At 52.5% G+C, this 19,795-nt stretch overlaps 2 protein-coding genes across 4 annotated transcripts; one reads left to right on the top strand and one right to left on the bottom strand.

Moving 5' to 3' along the window:
- Window positions 1-1,074: 1,074 nt before the first annotated feature.
- On the bottom strand, window positions 1,075-11,124 carry LUC7L (LUC7 like). 3 transcript variants are annotated; one of them, XM_077317125.1, is made up of 10 exons: window positions 10,849-11,115; window positions 7,564-8,736; window positions 6,823-6,921; window positions 5,885-5,995; window positions 5,513-5,656; window positions 4,823-4,999; window positions 4,606-4,694; window positions 4,349-4,378; window positions 3,437-3,607; window positions 1,075-2,682 (listed from the first exon to the last, which is right to left on the bottom strand). In XM_077317125.1, exons 3-10 carry the CDS (start codon window positions 6,916-6,918, stop codon window positions 2,547-2,549), a joined length of 954 nt encoding a protein of 317 aa, XP_077173240.1. In that variant the 5' UTR covers window positions 6,919-6,921; window positions 7,564-8,736; window positions 10,849-11,115; the 3' UTR covers window positions 1,075-2,546. The 3 variants fall into 3 exon arrangements, with proteins under 3 accessions (XP_077173240.1, XP_077173241.1, XP_077173239.1); XM_077317126.1 differs by having other exon boundaries at window positions 7,564-7,658; window positions 10,849-11,076; XM_077317124.1 differs by lacking the exon at window positions 4,349-4,378 and having other exon boundaries at window positions 7,564-7,658; window positions 10,849-11,124.
- A 6,378-nt stretch (window positions 11,125-17,502) lies between these two features.
- On the top strand, window positions 17,503-19,180 carry PERCC1 (proline and glutamate rich with coiled coil 1). Its single transcript, XM_077316372.1, has 2 exons — window positions 17,503-17,828; window positions 18,161-19,180. Exon 2 carries the CDS (start codon window positions 18,188-18,190, stop codon window positions 19,031-19,033), a length of 846 nt encoding a protein of 281 aa, XP_077172487.1. The 5' UTR covers window positions 17,503-17,828; window positions 18,161-18,187; the 3' UTR covers window positions 19,034-19,180.
- The last annotated feature ends 615 nt before the right edge of the window (window positions 19,181-19,795 follow it).

Here is a 19,795-nt window from a genome sequence, read left to right on the forward strand (position 1 = left end):
ACGAGATCTTAAGCGTATAAGATAAAACATGAGCAGACGGTGTGATGCGGCGGTAAAGGAGGAGCATCTGGTTTTGGGCTGTATCAGAAGAGGCACATAAAAATCACAGGATGTCATAGTCCCCGTCTGCCACATTGGTCAGACCACACTTGAAGGACTGTGGAGTTCTGGAGGCCTCACTTCAAAAAGGACATGGACAAAATGGTCTGGGTGCAAAGGAGAGCAACAAGGAGGATCTGGGACCAGGGGAACCAGCCCTAGGAGGAAAGGCTGAGGGACTTGGGGATGTTCAGCCTGGAGGACGTGGAGAGGCACAGGATGGCTCTCTTCCAAGTATTTGGAAGGAGGAGGACAGGGCAGCAAAGGAGCAGGCCCACCGCAATGGATTTAAACTGTGTAGAATGGTACTGACTAGTTATAAAATCTCGTTACGCGGTATTAAAAAATCCAAATAAATAAATATCGGGGGGGGGGAATTGAGCCATAGTTCAGCTGGTGAATCAGCTGCCTAAGGAGGCTATGAGCTCCCCCCATACTGGTGGTCTTCAAGCATGGATGCTTTAGGCTGATGTGGGGTTGGACTAGATGGCCTCTAGGACCCCTCCCAATTCTATGCTTTTATGATTGAACGGTCACTGCGGCAGCATGCTTGCCACAATTCACAGCTGTGTCCCAGTCCTCTCCTCAGAAGCAACCCATTCTTTTGCATTCTCAACTCACCCCTACTCCCTGGAAGCCGGGAAGTCCCGAGTTCAGGTCTAACCTCAACCACTAACCTTGCCTTTAATCTGGGGGAGGCTGAGGCAACATGAGTTACGCGCTTATTTTAAAATGCAGATTCAGTGCTAGGCATTTTAAAATGCGTACTAGGCCTTTATTGCTTGGTTCCAAAGCAACGTTTTGCCATCCCGGTTCTTTTAGCATTCCCCCCCTCCCCCTGGTAAAAACACAGGGACCAAACATCTGGCTCCAAGCTCTGCAGGGGGGGGGTTCCAAATGGTACAGAGGGCTAGAATCAGGCACAGCTGTCAAGGGAGGGGCCAGGCGTTAAGAGAGAGACAGTCCACTCCAAGCCACAAAGATAAGCTTTTAATGTGAATCAGACAGGCAACAGAACAGCAGTTTACTCACATCTTTAGACCAAATGCATTGAAAGCAAAAGAAAATAAAAAGGGATCCAATGCCCCAATCCCATGGAAGGATGGAAACCACTCATATTCTGCACCCTGTGCAGGGCCAGGCCTGGCTGGTTGCCTTTACTGGGCTGCAGCTTTTCCGACAGCAGGAGACACACCCAGCCGCTTCTCATCCCCCCCCCCACAACTGTTTGAGAAAAAAACTTAGGGCCCAATTGGAACCGGGACCAAATGCCTCTGCTGGGAATTTCTCGTGAAGCCGGCAGCCCGCTTTTTAAGAAAACAAAAGGCTCAGGAGACCTTCCCCCAGTCGCTGACCAAAAGGAGGGGCAAACGGGAAATTCTAGAGGGCAATCCGGAGGAACCCGCCAAGATTAACTTGTGCAGTGCAGCAGAGGACTCCCCCCCCCTCCCAAAAAAGAGGGCATAACGTGAACAGAAAGACGTTTTGCTGCACCGGATGAAATCCCCCAAAGTCAAAAGTACCAGCAGCCTCAGCTTCAAAACCCAACGGGTGCTCTCAAGGGAACCTGTCACGTCCCCAGCTTTCGAGAACGCCCCCAGAGATGTCCAACCCGCCTGCATTTCAATCCCTCACCACCAACGCACTCAATTTTGGGCAGCTGAAACCAGGGCCAGTTCAGGAGTGTTTGGAACTGTCAAAGCAGACATTGATGGAACGGTGACGGGGGAAAGGAGGAACCTAAGAACCGGTCGTCATCTAACGGGAGGCCGGGCTATTTTAATGGGCCTCTCATCGGTATGACTAGGAAATTGGGGGGGGGGGGGAGATTGTATCATATGGCACAAGTGATCTGGGAAAGCTTTTTTTTTTGAGGGGGAGCTCAGTTTGGGTCGTTTCCCAAAGGTTGACCTGTCTGGCGCGTTTGATATCGAGGAGTTAAATACAGGAGAGCAGAATATGGGCTGGCCGGACCAGGAATGGGAAGAGAAGCACCAGGGCAGCTTGAGAGAGCTCCTTGAGCATTTCGGAGGCTTGGCCTGCTACAGAAAGGCATTCTTTTTCAAATAAGGTGGCCCGGGGAGGGGGGAGGAGCAGAGGACTGTACATAGCAAGCCATGACCCCCTCCCCGAGCCCACCCCCCCAACCAGCTCCCAGCAGCCTCTTGGCTTAAATCACCTATCTGCATCGCAGACGGCTTGCTGTTATCTGTTTATTCCTTTAAAAAAAAAAAAACAACACAAAGCCAACCACCTTTAGAAAGGCCGTGGCCCATGGTCGAGAACGGAAGAACGGGTTGACGATACCAGCTCTGCCGCCTGCAGAAATCATAAAAATTGAGACCTACAAAAGATGTGCTGTATTCAGTTAATATAAATGGGGCGTTCGGATAGCGTCAGACGTTTCTCGAGGGCTATGTACAGGGCGACAGGGGAGGCCGGGGGCTTCAGATCTCGCCGGCTTCCCTCTCCTCCGACCTCTTGGAGCGGGATTTGCCGTTGGTGCTCTCGTGCCGCCGCTCGGACGAGCTCTTCTCTTTCTTCTCCCGCGACTTCTCCCGCGAGGAGCGATCTCGAGAGGACCTGAAGGGCAAACCAAGCCACGCGATCAGAAAGGAAAACAAAACGGGCTCCGTGGTGGGGAGCGATCGAGGACGATGCCCAGAATAATATTTACCAGGGGGGAAGTTAACTGTGGACTTATTCTGCCGGTTCTCCGAGTTTGGAAGGCGAGGAAGGGAGAAGACCCATGGCTAAGAACTAGGCGGCTATGTTCCCTGGCTGACCTCTCTGTCAGAGCTCTCGCAGCCCCACCTACCTCCCAGGGTGTCTGTGGCGGGGAGAGGAAGGGAAGGCAATTTAAGCCACCTTCCAGCAGTGAAAAGCGGGGTATAAAAACCACCTCTTCTCCTTCAAGTGTCCAACGGCAGGTTCGGCCGCCTCTTCTGATCCCATCATCCCCACCTCTCAGAAAGCAAGACAGCTCCCCGACACACCAGTTCACTCACAACAGCCTGATTCGGCTGAGAGTGCTCTGATAGAATTGTGACAACAGCTCGATCAGGACTGGGGCTGGCCCAAGGTCCCCCAGCCGGCTGCATGCGGAGCAGGGAATCAAACCTGCCTCTCCAGATTGGAGGCCAACGCTCTTAACCACAACATTGCGTTGGCTTTCGGCTTCACAGGTCGTTTTATTTTTTAATGCCCAGTTGCCCTGGATACCCAAGAGCCACCCAAGAGAAAGGCACAGGTGGCTGCAAGGAGGAAAGACGTGGGAGGCGAGCGGTCTTATGCTCGGCCCGGCCGAGCGAACCCTGGAGGAAGGGGCCAGGCGTACTTGTGCTTTGTGCTGCCGTCTCTGGATCCCCGCCGGTGGCCTCGGCTGTGGCTGCGGGAACGGCTGCGGTGGCGCCGGTGCCTCTCCCGCTCGCGGGACTTGGAGCGGGACTTCCGCCTCTCCCGCGAAGTGGACCTGGAGCGTCTTCGTCGCCGCTCTCGAGAACGAGACCTGCCGGGCACGGACACACAAAGCGGCTGAAGGCCAGGGGCACACCGGAGGCAGAGGCGGCTTGTTGGCCTCTACAGCAGGGGTAGTCAACCTGTGGTCCTCCAGGTGTCAATGGACTACAATTCCCATGAGCCCCTGCCAGCATTTGCTGGCAGGGGCTCATGGGAATTGTAGTCCATTGACACCTGGAGGTCCACAGGTTGACTACCCCTGCTCTACAGGACAACTGGACCAACTGGCCAATATGGCTGCCCTCGGCTACTAACCTCAGGCAACTAGTTGACAGGCATCAAGAAGCCCCCACAGCTGAGCCCTCTGTCCGACCCTGGAATCATCTTTAGTTGTATCTTAATTTATGTTATGTACCCCCCATTCCTGCAGAAGCAGGCTCAGCGTGGCCTTTTTAAAACCACACATCATTAAAAAACATAAGAAAACAGAATCAAATTCCCACAATGCGCTGCCACCCGCCAAGCATCAGCAATTTACGGAGGCAATTCAATGGATTTTAGGACTGGCCTAATGCCCATGGAGCAAAAGCACCACCTGGGTAAGCAGTGGCAACTTGTGCTTTTGGACCCTCCCTAATGTAGGACGCTCACCCGGATACAAACCGGATGATGCAGGGAGAGAGGCTGGCTTAGAACTGCTTGTAGTCGAGCCAGTGCTTGGGTGACTCCCCCCACATGGGGCCAAACGTCTATATAATCTCCCCCCCCCCCCAAACCAAGGGCCACCCACCTCCTGCGATCCCTGTTTCTCGATCCAGACCTGGGGGAGAAGAGGAGAGTACAGTCGTTCACAAGGCAGTTAAGGGAAGCTTTCAAGTTCAACGAAATACTTTGACCCAGCAAAGTCGAAACTTGCGCTCCAACACGCTGCCCCAGAATCCGTCCCTCGGCCCACCAGCGACAGCAGAAGCCATCGCTTCGAAAACACGGCCGAGGATTCCCGCATCCCCTTTTCTCATTCAGCCACGCGGCTCAGACGACACTCACCGCTGCCCCACGTGGTCGTCCCGCTCTCTCTCTTCTCTCCGCCTCATCCGATCCAGGTTTCTCTTCTCCTGCTTCTCCGCCACGGTTTTCTAAGTCCCAAAAACACATCTGGTTGAAGGTACGTGCCACGGGACAGCACAAATTGGGCTAGCAGCTCAGTCAGGGACCAGAGGGGAACGGACCGGGCCATGAGTATCTAGAAGCCGAGGCGCTTTACCTGCAGCTGGTCCAACTTCTCGCGGATCTGGATGAAGCCCAGGTGCAGCTTGCCTCCGAAGTGGTCGGCCAGGCGGCGATCGTTGTCGTGGAGGCCGAGGTAGGCGGAGCAGACCTCGCACACCCGCAGCTTCTGCTGCTGGAAGCTGGAGGCGGGCATGGAATTGCGGTATTCTTCCTGCGAGAGGGGGAGAAAGCAGAGGGGCACTGGAGGCGAGACTTCCCCAGTTGTCTGCTCTTCACTTGGAACTTCTGCCTATTCTCCAGGAACTGGTTGCCCACATAGCCTTCGTGCCTGTTATTTTGAGATCCTAACCCGTTTCGGAGAATTCCCAACCAGGATTCTGGGGAACGCTGGAGTTACATGAGCGCTCCCCAGGGACTCTGTGCCCCCCCCCCCCCCCGAAGTTCAGATAGCCACGTCGTTGTTCCTGCAGAACCGGACCATATCCCAGTATGCTAGGAGTGGGAAGGAAGGTCGCTTGACCCCCCCCTCCTGTTCCCAAATAACCTAAACCAATGGCAGATTTACTTCTCTGGCGATCAACAAAAACATCTGTCTCAAAAAAGTATCCACCAGAAGAAAAAACAAACAATCCGTCCTGAACCACACTTTGCTCTCAGGAATTCTGTATTTTGCTGGCTTCCCTGTTGCTCACGCGTGGGAAAAGGAAGCGGAAGACCAACGAACCTCGGCTTCTTTCTTTTTCGCGCGGACTTTCTCGACTTCCATCAGGATCTTCTGGGACTCGTCCACGTTCCCTTCCGCGCCCAGCTGCTCCGCCTTCGCCAGCAGCTTGCCGATGTCTTCGTTGAGCTCGTGGACCTTTTCGGCCTAGAGGGGGAGGGAGCGCTTTTTTAGCAAACGAAAGCACGGGCGGCATCGCCAGTTTCTGCTCTGCAGGCCTGCTTCGCTTCACGCCCCTGGCTCTGCACCACCAGCACTTTCTAACAGGGGTGGTCGAACTGTGGCTCTCCAGATGTCCGCGGACTACAATTCCCACGAGCCCCTCCCAGCATGCTTCATGCCGTGCAGGTTCAAGGTCTCCCAGAAGCCAGATACCTTTGCAGCCACCTCGGCGCTGATCTCCTCCTGGGTTTCCGCCAGGCGTTTCTTGGCCAGCTCGGTCCTTCTGTCACACTCGGCGATAAAGGACTCCAAGTGATTCATCGCCTGCGCATGAGCACAACAGCCAAACTGAGAATCTGGACATTTCCTTCCACCCAAAAAAGAGACTCTGGAAAACTACAATGGACACGACTTGTTGGAAGCGGGTCTGCTTGGCATGCAGAAGCTCCCCGGTTCAATCCCTGGCATCTCCAGCCAAAAGGAGACCGGGCAGGAGGCCTGAGAGCCCGCTTTACACTTAAAATAATGACACCTTTTTGTAGCCCACGCTTCCCAGCTGGCTCAGGGCAGGTGGCAGCAGCAAATAAACAAATAGCTCAATGTACATGATTTAAAACATTATTACAATTAATTTAAAATACGTTATTAAAACAGGCTTCTAAAACTTTGGGGGGCGGGGGGGTTAATTCCTGTTTCAAGTTGATGAATTGAGGGTTCTTGTTTTTTAATTTTAAAAAATCGTTTGAATGGCGAATGCTGTTAAAACAGGGCTTCCAGTCTAGGGACACAGATATATCGGAAGCAACAATTGTGAATACTGGCATAGGTACTAAATACAAATTTAACGCCCTGGTGACCCCGGCGGGCTGGGAAAGCAGGGTAAAAATACGGCCAATGAAACAAGTTCATCTCAGATTCGCTGGGGAGAGAAGCTTTTGCATCCCAGAACAGTCGGGTCATAAGAACTGCTAAGCAAGCCCGTCACAACGCCACCAGCTGGGCTCTGCATGTTGCGTGCTGTGCATGGTGGCGCACCTGTGCTGATTTTGGCAGCAAGTGCGTTTTCCTGAAGAAAGGAGCCCTTTATTAGAGATGGCCGGGAATGTCAGGGCTTGCTGCGCATCACGGCCAAGGAACACAAAAAAACTTACGTCCATCTCGAAGAACGGGTCTTTCTCTTTGCTTGCAATCTCGTAATCCGCTCGCAGAGCCAAATCGTGAATTTTCGTACACTCGCCCAGGTCCATGCGCTGTCGACAAGGAAAAGCCAGGCAGGGGAGGGATCGGTGAAAAACGGTTTGTGCATCAGTACAAGCACAATAAGACCTCACTACCCGCGATTGCTAGTTGGAAAGATTTCATGACTTTGGAAACTGTACTTTTAAGACACCCTGCTACTTCTCCTGGATCGCTCAATGTCCTTTCCAAAGACTGATGACTCTGTGAGCTTTCTGAGAACCAAAGCCCAGGAAATGACTCCTCGTGGCCAACAGAAACGTCATGAAAAACGGCATCGTTCACAGCTACAATGTCCGCCCTTGCTGATCCACAAGGTTCTTTCCTCCCCCTCCTCCCTCCAGTCCGGCAACCTGAATTCAGGCACCAGTGCCCTGCAGGGAGCATTCACCTCGACCTCTCCTTCCCATCCTAAACCAAGTCCCTAGAACCAGTAACAGACTCAGTGATGGCGAACCAACTGAAGTTCTCTTTTGCTTAGCAGCTTGGGACTTGCCTCTTCTTTCATAAGCAAAACACTTAAGGGGTTCTGCACGGCTGTTCCGAACAAGCAATTTGCGGGCAGCAGCCCTCAACTCTGAGGAGGAGGCCAAGAAACAGGGCCAAGGCACCAGACGGCGAGGCATGCTTAGGCGGCCCAACCCAAAAGCACCTACCGTTCCTGCCAGAATATCATGAGGGCAACAGTCCAGGAGATGGCTCTTGCACACCCGGTCGTCCGTGAACTTCACCCTTTGTCTGGTTTCGTCTCCTGAAATTCACGTTTGGTCATAAATGTGAAACGCCTCTTTTGCGTCGCTTCGGGGAAAAAAGCGGATCAAGCAAGGCAAAGCCGTGGCATTGCTTTTAGGTTGGCCTCATTACGCAGATTAAAAGACTTCACCAGAGAGCGGAAAAGTGACAGGATTTTCGGGGGTTTTTCCTCCACGGCCGAGACACACGCTCGGGAGCGTTTTTAAAAAACGTGACATGCGCCGTCGACTGCAGATGGTCCGTAACAGCCAAGAAAAGAGACGGCAGCGTCAACGAAAGGCAGCCTGGATGGAGACCCCCACGGGCTTCTGATACGGAGAACGTGGGTCCGGAGGTACCAAAACCCACGCTGTCCGGAGGCCGTGAATCGAGACACCCACGCCTGGGGGATTCCGATCGGCAGGTTATTTCCGAGTGGTAAATGCTGCCGATCGGCACGTAAAATGTTAACGCATGACGAGCTTCCCAGAGCCACGGGGACGTTTAGGTGCTGGCTGGGAACTGGGGGTCTTGCCTTACCCCTCCCTTTCCCACCCCCCCTGAAAACAAGCAAAACCAAAACCAAAAACAAAAGGTGGTTAATACACACTGCGAGCTCCAACACATACTATACCCTTCTGCATTCTTCAAGACCTCAGCTGCAGAATTTTATGCCCGCTGTAGAAAAGTTTTAAAGGAAAAGTTTTCTTGCCCACACCTGCAGTAAGGAAGTTAGGGGAATGATACATAAGAAGTAAAGGCAAAATGGTAATGGTATGTGACAATTTTCTTTTCTTTTTTTTTAAAGAAAGCTAGTCGGTGTATAGTTCAGGGTTCGCAAGCACCCAGGATTAATGTTGTGTCAACTGAAAATGGATTTTTAATTCTCTCTCTCTCTCTCTCTCTCTCTTTCGTCTGTCTAAACTACACTTTTAAAGTTACTGGTGGAGAAAAAAAAAGCAAACACTTTTTTCCGTTTTTTTTTTTTTCCGTTATAACAGCTTTAAAAATTGGTTTGTGACTCACGGCTCGATGAACATGAGGCTTTTCTGCAACTCCCTTGCAGAGTGAGGTAGGCAGGCAAAGATACAATGAACCTTTGTAAATAAAATAGAGGGGCCACAATTGTTCAGTTTGTATGAAATCAAAATATGGGAAGCAATTCAAAAGCAAAACTCAGATACACAAAGAAAGAACAGGCACTTATTCACTTACGAAACCAAGTGCGGGGGGAGGAAAAAAAAAAAAAGAGGTTATCGTGCAGTCTAGACTTTTTTTAAAAAGCCGCCGATTTGAGCGGAGAAGCAGATACGAACCTCGTTTAGGAATGCACAGCTTTTGGAAAGGATGTGATGTTTTCCTGGAGCAAAACACTTAAGTTCCTGTCTGCACACAGAACAGGTCTCCCTTTGTGTTCCTTTGAGTACGTGAAGCATGATTGCTACAGGTGAGCCTACTGAAGAAGCACCTCCCCAGGTTAAGAGCAGAGCAGTGATACTTTTTGCTTATGGCACAGAGCGAGGGCGGGGAAATTCGGCCCCTCGAAGCTCCAAGTTGCAGGAATTAGCGGCATGTCTATCCCTTGCCTCCCAAATATACCAAGCAGAGTGGGTGACTCTGAAGAGGCCCTATTGCTCTCCTCCGGCCACCTGTACCAGCGCTGTACCCTGCCGAGCAGACGTTTCCAGGGGGTTGACAATGGTCTCACCTGTATGGGTGGGCGGTTGGGCCGGCACACCTTGAGGATGTGATGACGCAGGCAGCAAGGGACTCGGCCGTCCCGCTTGGGCACCTGCCACCGTGGGCTGGGAGGAGAGCCTCGCTGCCCAAGCGTCAGGCCAGCCAAGCTGCTGCCCGGGCCAACTCCGAACTGGCCGGACTGGTTTGACTTTCGCTACGCTCTGCCACATGACAAGATTCGCACACATGACGCGTGACATTTTCGGACGAGCCACACTGGATCACGCCAAAGGTCCCCCTAGTCAGGGGAAAGAGCGACTGCTCCTATCTCCCTTTCCCCAGAATTCAGGGGGTAAACTGCCTCGGAATATGGAGGCTTCACTTGAGCACTCACAGCTCACAGGCTGAATGCAGCTTCTGTAAAGCCGAACAGGTGTCTTAAATATATCAACACAGACCAGATGGGCCCGTCTTAAAGGCGCCATCAGATTCTTGCCTTATCACGAGCAGCAAGGTTCTTTTAAGGTTCCCACCACGTGTGTCCAGAAGAACTCCAATACTCAAGGCAAGGGCCAACAGCGACATATAAAGAGTGTCTGTCCTCCATACAAGCCTGAGAAATCATGGAACAAAGCCGTGCATCTGAGCATGTGCAGAATGTTTAGTCTTTACAGGAGCCTGAAGAAATAACCAAATAGAGATCAGTGCCTGTTTGCCCTCTGCAGTATCCTGTGCAATGATGTCACAGAAAGCAGCATCTCAGAGCTTGTGGAAAGAGTCCCACCTTCCACCGGAGCCCGAGGAAATCAGCAGGCACAATAGTGCCTCTGAGCAGGTGCAAAGTAAGTATCCTGCACAGGAACCTAAAAAGGCAGCAGAGAGTAGTGCCTCTGCGCTGTGTTTTCCCTTTGCAAAGACCTGAGCAACAACGGCCCAGAAAGCGCCATCTCAGAGCATGCTCAAAGATTTACACCCTCCACTAAGGCCTGAGAGCCTCTGAGCATGTGCAAAGCAGCCGGTTTTCTCCACGGGAACCTAACAAGGCTCCCCTGAGCCATATGCCAAGTATTTAGCCTTCTTCGTGGGAGCCTAACAAGATAGCAGAGCGTCGTTCCTCTGAGCATATGCCAAGTATCTATCCTTCTTCATGGGAAACTGAGAAGGCAGCAAAGGGCCGTTCCTCTGAGCATATGCCAAGTATCTATCCTTCATGGGAAACTGACAAAGGAGCAAAGGGCCGTTCTTCTGAGCATATGCCAAGTATTTATCCTTCTTCATGGGAAACTGACAAAAGGAGCAAAGGGCAGTAACTCTGAGCATATGCCAAGTATTTATCCTTCTTCACGGGAACCCAACAGAGCAGCAGAGGGCAGTGCCTCTGAGCACGTGCAGAGCGCCCCAACCCACCCACGCCCCGAGGCCTCCAGTCGCCACCCCGGGGCGAAGGGCGAGCGGGGTCCCCAGGGAAGGTCAGCGAAGGAGAGCAGCGGGCCGCCCATCCTCCCTTCCTTGCTGCAGGCCTTACTCACCGTCCCGAGCTGTGCCCATCAGCTGGTCGAGCAGCGCCCGCATCTGGGCCTGGGCCGACATAATGGCGGCGGCGGCGGCGGTTGCGACGGTTGGGCAGAAGCGGGCGCGAGGGAGAACTTCGCGTCTCCACGGAGACCCGGGAGGGGGGGTGCGCCGCGAGCCCCGGCCGCGAGCGATCGGCTCTGGCGTCGCAAAGCACGACGGGAAGGGGAAGCGGAGGGCGGGGGGGGGGAGAGGCTCGGGCTTCGGCCGCTGTCGTCGTCTTCGTCGCTCTCACTTCCTCTCCCCCTCCGCCGGAAGTTGTAGCCCCGACTTCTTCCCCCCCTCCTAGGAAACATACACACGGCGCGCAATGCACGCTGGGAGTTGGAGTCCCCGCTCGGCCGCTGTGCACTTAGCGCCTCGGCCGCCGTCCCTCGGCGCAAGGCAAGCTGGGGGTCGTAGTCCCACCCGAGAAGGACGGCGCCGTAGAGTCGCTCTCGCCGGGTGCCAACCTCCCGGTCGGACCTAAATATTTCCTGGATTGACCGTTCATCTCCAGACTAAAGATATCAGTTCCTTTGGATGAGATGGCTGCTGTAGAAGGTGGATTTCATGGGACGGCACCCTTTTGGAGTCCCTGCCCACCCCAGGTGCCCTCCCGAAATCTCCAGGAGATTCCCACCCGGGATCTGGCAACCCTACCCCCCATCCCCAACCAGGTGGCCAGGAGGGAGCAGGCTACTTGATTCCAGCCTCTGAACCCTTAGTATTTGTAAGAAGAAGAAAAAGCCACTTATGAAAAGGAGCCCGAGCCAGCACCCACAAATCTCCTTTCCTCCGATTTATCTTCACAACAACCCTGTGTGGTCGGTGAGGATACGGGAAAGAGCACACCTGGAGCAGTGGTCCTCAACCTTCCTAATTCCACAACCCTTTAATCCAGTTCCTCCTGTTGTGGTGACCCCCAACCATAAAATCATGCAAGGATTCTTTCACAGAAATTAAACCGAAATTGACCAATGGTGTGAAGATCCATGGTTCATGATTGTATATAAACTGATTTTCCCCGGGGTTTCTCAGTTCAGTTCTGCCTCTTGTCCCACCATGCCGATCTCACTCTTTTCCGCTGCTCCAGACAGACGAACGCTCTATCTCAATCTACCCCGCAAGGCTGTTGTGTGGATGGCGCCCCCCCCCCCAGGCCAAGCTGCATGTCGGAGAGGGGCATGACTTCTTTAATGCGGCTTTAGAGACGAGGACTAGAAGGAATGGGCTCAAAATACAGGAAAGGAGGTCCCACTGAAATAATAGAAAGCATTTTCTGACCGGGAGAGCTATTCATAGATGGAACATGCTCCCTCAGACTGTGGTGCAGAATCCTCCGTTGGAAGTTTTTCGGTGAACATTGGATGAGCACCAGTCAGGAGGGTGTCATTTTTAAGTCCCAAGAAAGTGTGGGGCTGGACAGATGGTCCTTGCGGGGGTCTCTTCCAGCTGTCTGTGATTCTGATTCCACGAAAAAAAGGACAGTTCAAAATGAGTACAGCAACAGAAAAAATAACCTATCCTAGGCTACAACAGGGCAGTAACTCTGCCCTGTTTTCACGTAAGTTTTCATCAGTGGCTGTTTTTCAACTTACTGTTTGCTAATGAAGTCCTTCAATAGGATCAATTCTTCTTGGCAGGATTTAAATAATATATATGTGGCCTTTGGCTCACAGGTACGGGGCAGTCTAGTCAAAAGAACGGTCTTCAAAAGAACAACCACTGATGAAAACTTACTTGAAAACAGTTATAATCTAGAGGCCGTTTGGTTGTCCAAATAAAAAGAAGAGATTAGACACGTTTGTTGCATTCATTGTGAAATTGTTTATTGTACCCTAGGATAGGTTATTTTTGTCTGTTGTTGTGATTCTGATTCCGCAATGATTTCGCCAAAAATGCCAGAGACGGATCCCCTTGAATCCTGCCTAATTTGCTCTCTACTGGACAGCGGTGAGCCAGGGTGCTTCTGAAGTTAATAGCCGGCATGATATCGCCGCTAGCTTGGAGTGCGAACATATTGCTGCTATTGATTTTTCACCCCCTCGCATGGAGACCAAGGAGAGGGCCCACAACCCTCCCGCTGGCCTGGATCCACAGCCCCTCACCCTGAGGCACCCTCACAGATTCTGAGCCAATGGGTTGGCGATCAGACCAAAGCTGGGTTCAACAAACAGAAGACCGGTGGCTTTTAGGCTACAGATGCCCCTTGGCAGATGCTCTGTCGCCCTGCGCTGTGTGCCGTCGTTTGACGCTGACACGGTGGTTCAAACAAAGAAACGATCCGTAGAAAAGAGCCAGAGTCCAGGAACTCCTTCGGGACTAAAACTATTGGGGGCAAGGGAAGAGCTTTTGTGAGTCACGGCTGACTTCGTCAGGTATTGTTAGTCTTTTAGGGGCTCTCTTCTACCTCAGTCGCTGAAGAAGTGAGCTGAGATTCCCAAAAGGACCAAGCCATGTCTCCCACACGCTCCTTCCCTGCCACCAATTCTGCTAGTCCTCAAGGTGCTCCTGGACTCTTGCTGTTTTCTATTTCAGCATCCAAAGAAGTAAGCAGGGTTTCTTCTCATCTTGCATCTAAAACCGATTTTAACTCGTTGTAAACGGCCCCCGAGCCTGTTCACAGAGAAGGGCGGTGTGTAAATCGAAGAAGAAAATAAAACGTCAACACACATGTATAAAAATTGACATCGTTTTCCCGTGTAATGGCAGTGCTAAATTAAAATAAAATCCTGCCACTGAATCCTAAAGGCAGAGAAAAGTAGCGGGTAAATCGGGACATTCGGCGTATTTATTGCTTTCTTGTCTTTCAAACCAAATTCGACACGCTGGGAAGTGGGATCTGGACTGTGGATTCCTCTGTTACAGGCCTGTCATCTACGCCTGGGTCCAGATCTCTCCAGAAGGGTGAGATCTGCACATGAAATCTTATCCCCAGAATTCAACTCGATCGGCCATAAAGTTGCTGCTGGACTCAGATTTTGCTCTGCTGCTTCAGACCAACACGGCGGCCCACCTGACTCTATTCCACGCCTGTTCGCTTGGGAGTGACTGGGTGTCACCCGCACGTCTTTCATGCTCATATTCCTGGCCCCACCACCACCCGCCCGAGAGGAGTAGGCGGCAAAGCAACGGTGACGTCAGGAGAGCATATTGGCGGGCCGAGGACCGGCCTGGCCTTATCAGTTGCTGCTCGGATCTGTCTAAAACTTGTTTGTCAAGCTGGCAAACGAGCCAGTTAGACTCCGTTGAGGTGGGAGAGCTGCCGGGAGAATGTTTGGAGAAGGCTAAGTGCTCCCATGTGGGGCCCTGTCCCCACGTCACCGCACAAAGGGCAGAAGGGGGACGGGGGCGGGTCCCCACCCCACAGCCCCGGGGAAGGACGCACGTCTTCCTCCCATCTCTGGAGCAACCGGACCTCAAGGGACTGACTTTTGAAACACCATCCCATCATGTCTCAGGTCCCGCTGTGTTCGATTCTGGTTTCTTTGAGCAGCGGGCAAGGAGAAGGCTAGGATTATCCTGTCCACATTGAAGACAGGCAGCTGGGGAGAAGGCAGCAGGTTCACTGCAGAAGCAAAGTACACAAGAAGAAGAAGAGTTGGTTGTTATATGCCGCTTTTCTCTACTCAAAGGAGTCTCAAAGCGGCTTCCAGTCGCCTTCCCTTTCCTCTCCCCACAACAGACACCCTGTGAGGGAGGTGGGGCTGAGAGAGCCCTGATATTACTGAAGAAGAAGAGTTGGTTCTTCTATGCCGCTTTTCTCTACCCAAAGGAGTCTCAAAGCGGCTTACAATCCTCTTCCCTTTCCTTTCCCCACAACAGACACCCTGTGAGCGTTTGCTGGCAGGGGATCATGGGAATTGTAGTCCATAATCTGGAGGACCACAGGTTGACTACCCCTGCCATAAATCAATCAAATAAATAAATCTCGTTTTTGGAGTATAGAGATGTACAAACAAGCCCAAGACCACCTGATTCTGTGAAGGTTCAAGGGGGTGGCAGGTGACAGTGAGTGAGCGATAGGATTGTGAGTGTCCTGCACAGTGCAGGGGGTTGGACTAGATGACCCAGGAGGTCCCTTCCAACTCTGTGATTCTGTGATTCTATGAATAAGCTGTTTCCCACTGCAAAGGGATATGTCAGCCCTGTTTCCTGTCCTTTTTTTTTCAAAAGTTGCACATATGCAGTATATATATATATTGTGGGTTAACAAAAAACAAACAGCAGAGGTGAGCACCTATTGGCTAACATCAGTAACATCGTCTCTTTCCCCAGTAGCTGCAAACCACTGCTGGAATTTGGATGGGGGATGCAGATTACTCTGGGTGACGTTACTGATGTTAGCCAATTGGCACTTACCCTATGTGTTGTTTTTTCATCCCAAGGAAGCAGAAAATCTCCCGAACTGTTTTCCTTCCCCTCCAGAGTTCACACCTGGGAGAGAACAGAGGCCTAGAACAGGTCTATCCCTATACTCCCCCCTCCCATTCTAAAATGCCATACCAGCCTTGCATTATCTGGTGGGCTCTTCTCCGATTAATTTGTGCTGCAGGCGCAGGACCCTGTTTGGTCCAGGAGAGACCCACAATCTCTCCCCCACCCCTACGCAAACATCGCTTCAGAAGTCTCTTTGTGAGTGCAAAGCTCCTCAGCAGCAGCCCCCCCCCTTGCGGGTTCCATATAAATGAAATAATTTGGTTGCTACCTGTGATTTGCAATACAAGCGAGTTCTGATAAATCCATCAGAAAAGGAGGCAAATCTCTTCTAAGGCACCGTTATTATCAGCCCATTAGGGAGCCAGTGTGGAGAGGAAATGGGTCGAGATGGGAAAAAGAGAGGGAGAGATTTCAGGTGTTCATTAACCATTGCCCTTTGAGATAAAATGCTGCTCTCTGTCTCTCTCTCTGTCTGTCTGTCTCTCTCTGAGAGCTTAAAAAGAAAAGGGGGGAAAGTTTGAAAAACTTTAATGCAATCTCCAGTATTCTGTGGGGGGGGGGTAGGGCTCTGAGATTTCGGGGAATGAATGCAAAAATAAATTAGATAAAATCAATAGTGATCAGCAGGGGAGAATCCACTGTGACATCCCTGTCGGCCAAGCTGCACATGGAGAAGGACTAGAGTCTGCTGCTCTTAACCATCACTTCACGCTGGCTGTAGGCGAGATGTTTTTAAAAACCCTCTCCTCCCTCCGTCCCAGTCCTGCAGTCACTCTGATAACCATCTTCAAGTATTTAAAATACAGATGATGGAACAGAGTTGTTCTCTCTTTCCCCGGAGGGACGGACCAGAACCAGTGGGATGAGATTAATTTTGAAAAAAATTCCATCTAAGCATCCGGAAGAAGTTCCTGACAGTCAGAGCGGTTTCTCAGAGGAACAGGCTTCCTCGGGAGGTGCTGGGTTCTCCATCTTTGGAGATTTTTAAGCAGAGGTTGGAGAGCCATCTGACGGAGAAGCTAATTCTGGGAAGGCTCATGGGGGTGGCAGGTGACAGTGGATGAGAGATAGGGTTGGGAGTGTCCTGCACAGTGCAGGGGGTGGGACTAGATGACCCAGGAGGTCCCTTCCAACTCTAGGATTCTACGATTCTAACTATTTGTTTTTTTAAGCTGGGGGCTCTGATCCTAGAACTCGGCTCTCCTCCACTTCAGACCTAAGCCAGCTCCATCCGGCAGCAGTGAATTCCTCAGGCAAAGAAGAGCTTTCTCTCCTTCCTGCTCAAAGTGGACCCCAGAATTTCGTGCAAGGGCTGGTTTCAAAGGCAGGGGGGCCCAGAGACACCCCCCGCCCCCCAACCCCGTCTCAAGCTGCTACCCCAGTGGTGCATTTAGGCAGAGGGGCTTTGTCACTCGAAGACTCTCTTCTGTAGCTATTCTCTCTCTCTCTCCTTCCTCCCGCCCGCCTGCCCTCCCTGGACGTAGCTTGGCATCTCTTGTTTGCACAAAGGCTGTTGGGTAAGCATTGCTTTCTCCAAAAGATGATGCCTACTCGTGCAGTCAAAACACCGTGAAATTTAATTTTCCGCCTATTTGACGAGGCTTGATTCGGTCTCCAAATCGACAGCGGGGAGATAAGAGCCCTCTGTCAACGCAGGCCGGGCCCTCTCGGCAGCTGGACGGGTGGACCGACCGGGCGAACCAGCAGGAATAACACTCAAGAATCCCCCGGGAAGTCGGCCATTAAGGTGAGTCCAATCTCCCAGCCTCGCCTCCTCCTCGTCTGCGGTGTTCCCCGGTTGCTGGGCACGAAAGCAAACCCGAGTTTTGTTTGCCGAGGCCGCGATTACAATGCAGCCACTAAATATTTGCCAGCGGCCAGTTTGGGAGCTCCGCTATAAATACTTCAGCCCCGCCAGGGCGGCAGGGCTGAGATGGTCAAGGAATAGCGCAGGGCGTCCGGAGGGCAGCGGCCAGGTAAGCAGTGCAGGCTCGTCTCCTGGTTTGGGATCTCCTGAGAGGGACACACCACTTGGGAGGCAGAACTTTGGACCACGGTGCTGGGTGTGGTGTGATGTGGTTGGAAGGCGTCCACTTTAAAAAAAAAAAAGAGAGAGAACAGCACTGCAAGGAGAAAGGTAGCCTTTCACCTGAGGCGCTAGCTTTCTGCATGCAGGGTATTGGGGGTGGGGTCAGAAATGGGAGGTTTGGAATCCTGTTGCTTCTGCCTGCCAGGAAATAATCGAGGAGGTCCTTTGAATGACAACAGAAATGCCTCTTTCTGCGTAGGATTGCCCTCTTAATGATGCGATTGCGTTTGCAGAAGATCCTGAAAGTCCCACACTTGGAGGCTGCTTCTCGGCAGGAAGCCCGGCTGAATTTTATACCTGAGCACACAGGGCGGTCAGGAAAGGGAAGCCCTTCTCCCAAGGAGTCACAGGCAGCTCTTGGCCCAAGATCACCCAGCACGTTTCCACGAGAGAGCGGGGAGTTGAACCTGGGTGTCTGGGTTTCAGGTGGGTAGTCACATTGGTCATAAGGAGCAGGACAAAGTTGGAGTCCAGAGGCACTTTGTTGGCCTTAAAAGTGCCACTGGACTCAGAACTTTATGTCACTTTCTTTCTTTCTTTCTTTCTTGCTTGCTTGCTTGCTTGCTTGCTTGCTTGCTTGCTTGCTTGCTTGCTTGCTTGCTTGCTTCCTTCCTTCCTTCCTTCCTTCCTTCCTTCCTTCCTTCCTTCCTTCCTTCCTTCCTTCCTTCCTTCCTGTGATTTCAATGTTTTCAGTTATTCGGACAACCCCCCCGCCTCATTCTTGAATGAACTTATCTTGTGCTTTCCCCCCTATCCAGTCTAGATTGAAGGACCGGGAACCTACAATGGCCGCCGGTGTCATCCAGAACCTAAGCAAATTCCGGCTGCCCGCGGCCTTCCAGCTTCCCTTCCTGCCCACCTCCACCTGCCAGGAGATGGCTCTCCAGGACTCATCCGAGGAGGAAGAAATGGAGGACGAGGAGGAAGAGGAAAAAGACGATACGGAGCCGGAGGACAGTCTGCAGAGCCTCAGCCCGGGCTGCGGGGAACAGGCCGCTTCAGCTGAGCCCAGTCTGAGCAGTGCGGAAATGACCCTGCAGCTCCTCCAGTTTGCGGAACGCATCAGCGACGACATCCAGAGGTATTTCGGCCGCAAGGGCAAAGACGAAGACGGGGACCGGCGGAACATCTACGACGACCGCGGCTCTCCGCGGCTGTCGGGTCGGGTTTTGTACTACGCAGACTTGATCCGGATGTCGCAGAGCGGGGAACCCGAGGAAGGGAACGACGCTTTGGACACCCTGAGGTCCCCAGGGCCGCTCGACCCGCAGCTCTGGAAGTGCCTCTGCAGCAAAGACAGGGCTGGGAAGCTGGGGCCCCTGGCAGAGCTCTTTGAGTATGGCTTGGGCAGGTACATGGAGCATTGCACCACCTCCGAAGGCCAGCCCTCGAAGGTGACCAGGAAGTATGCCCACGTCACCCCCATGCAGAGCAGGAAGCTCCCCCCGTCCTTCTGGAAGGAGCCGTCCCACAGCCCTCTTGGCATCCTCAACAGCAGCCCCCCCGATTTCAGCGACCTTCTGGCCAACTGGACCAGCGAAACCAGTCAGGAAGGGCTTCCGGCCGGCCGAGAGCTGGCGGGCGAGGTGCACCGGCGGGCGGTGGACATGGACCAGTTCGGCGGTCTGTGAAGGTTCAAAGAAGGACACGGGTTCTAATTCCCGTTCGTCCACAAAAGTCAGCGGAGGACAGGTGCTAAGCCTTGGTGTAGCCTACCTCACAGGGTTGTTGTGAGGCACAAACGGAGGGGGAGGGAGGTATGTGTCATTTGTGGGGAAATAAAGAGGGATACGCATGGAACAAATTTTTTTAAAAAATGAGAGCGGGACACTCTTATTCTTCCCATGTTTACACGCACACCTCCATCTTCCGGCGTCTCCCTTCACCAACTGTATGATTCGAACCCTGTACGTCTTTGGTACATCCCCTCTTAGGAAGAAAGCGGACACTAGGGTACGGTTGCCAGCTTCCAGGCAGGGCCTGGAGGTCTCCCCAAAGCACAACTGACCCCCAAATGAAAGAGATCCGTTCCCTTGGGGGAAATGCGGGTTTGGAGGATGGCGTCTTTGCCATGATCCCCCACTGAGATGGGGCAGCAGGAGGGGGATAGGATTCAGGATCCAGGTTGCAGAACTCCTGGTGATTCGGGGACGGCCGTTCTTTGTAGGAAAGCTTGTTGCTTCCCTCTTGTGGCCATTGCTGGAATTGTTACTTATGGCGAGACTGCGGGTTTTCCAGGTTACCAGCTCTGGGTTAGAATAATCATAGAATCATAGAATCACAGAATCATAGAGTTGGAAGGGGCCATACAGACCATCTAGTCCAACCCCCTGCTCAACGCAGGATCAGCCCAGAGCATCCTAAAGCATCCAAGAAAAGTGTGTATCCAACCT

Source organism: Paroedura picta, chromosome 17 (assembly GCF_049243985.1).
Source record: "Paroedura picta isolate Pp20150507F chromosome 17, Ppicta_v3.0, whole genome shotgun sequence".
NCBI classification, from domain to species: Eukaryota; Metazoa; Chordata; class Lepidosauria; order Squamata; family Gekkonidae; genus Paroedura; species Paroedura picta.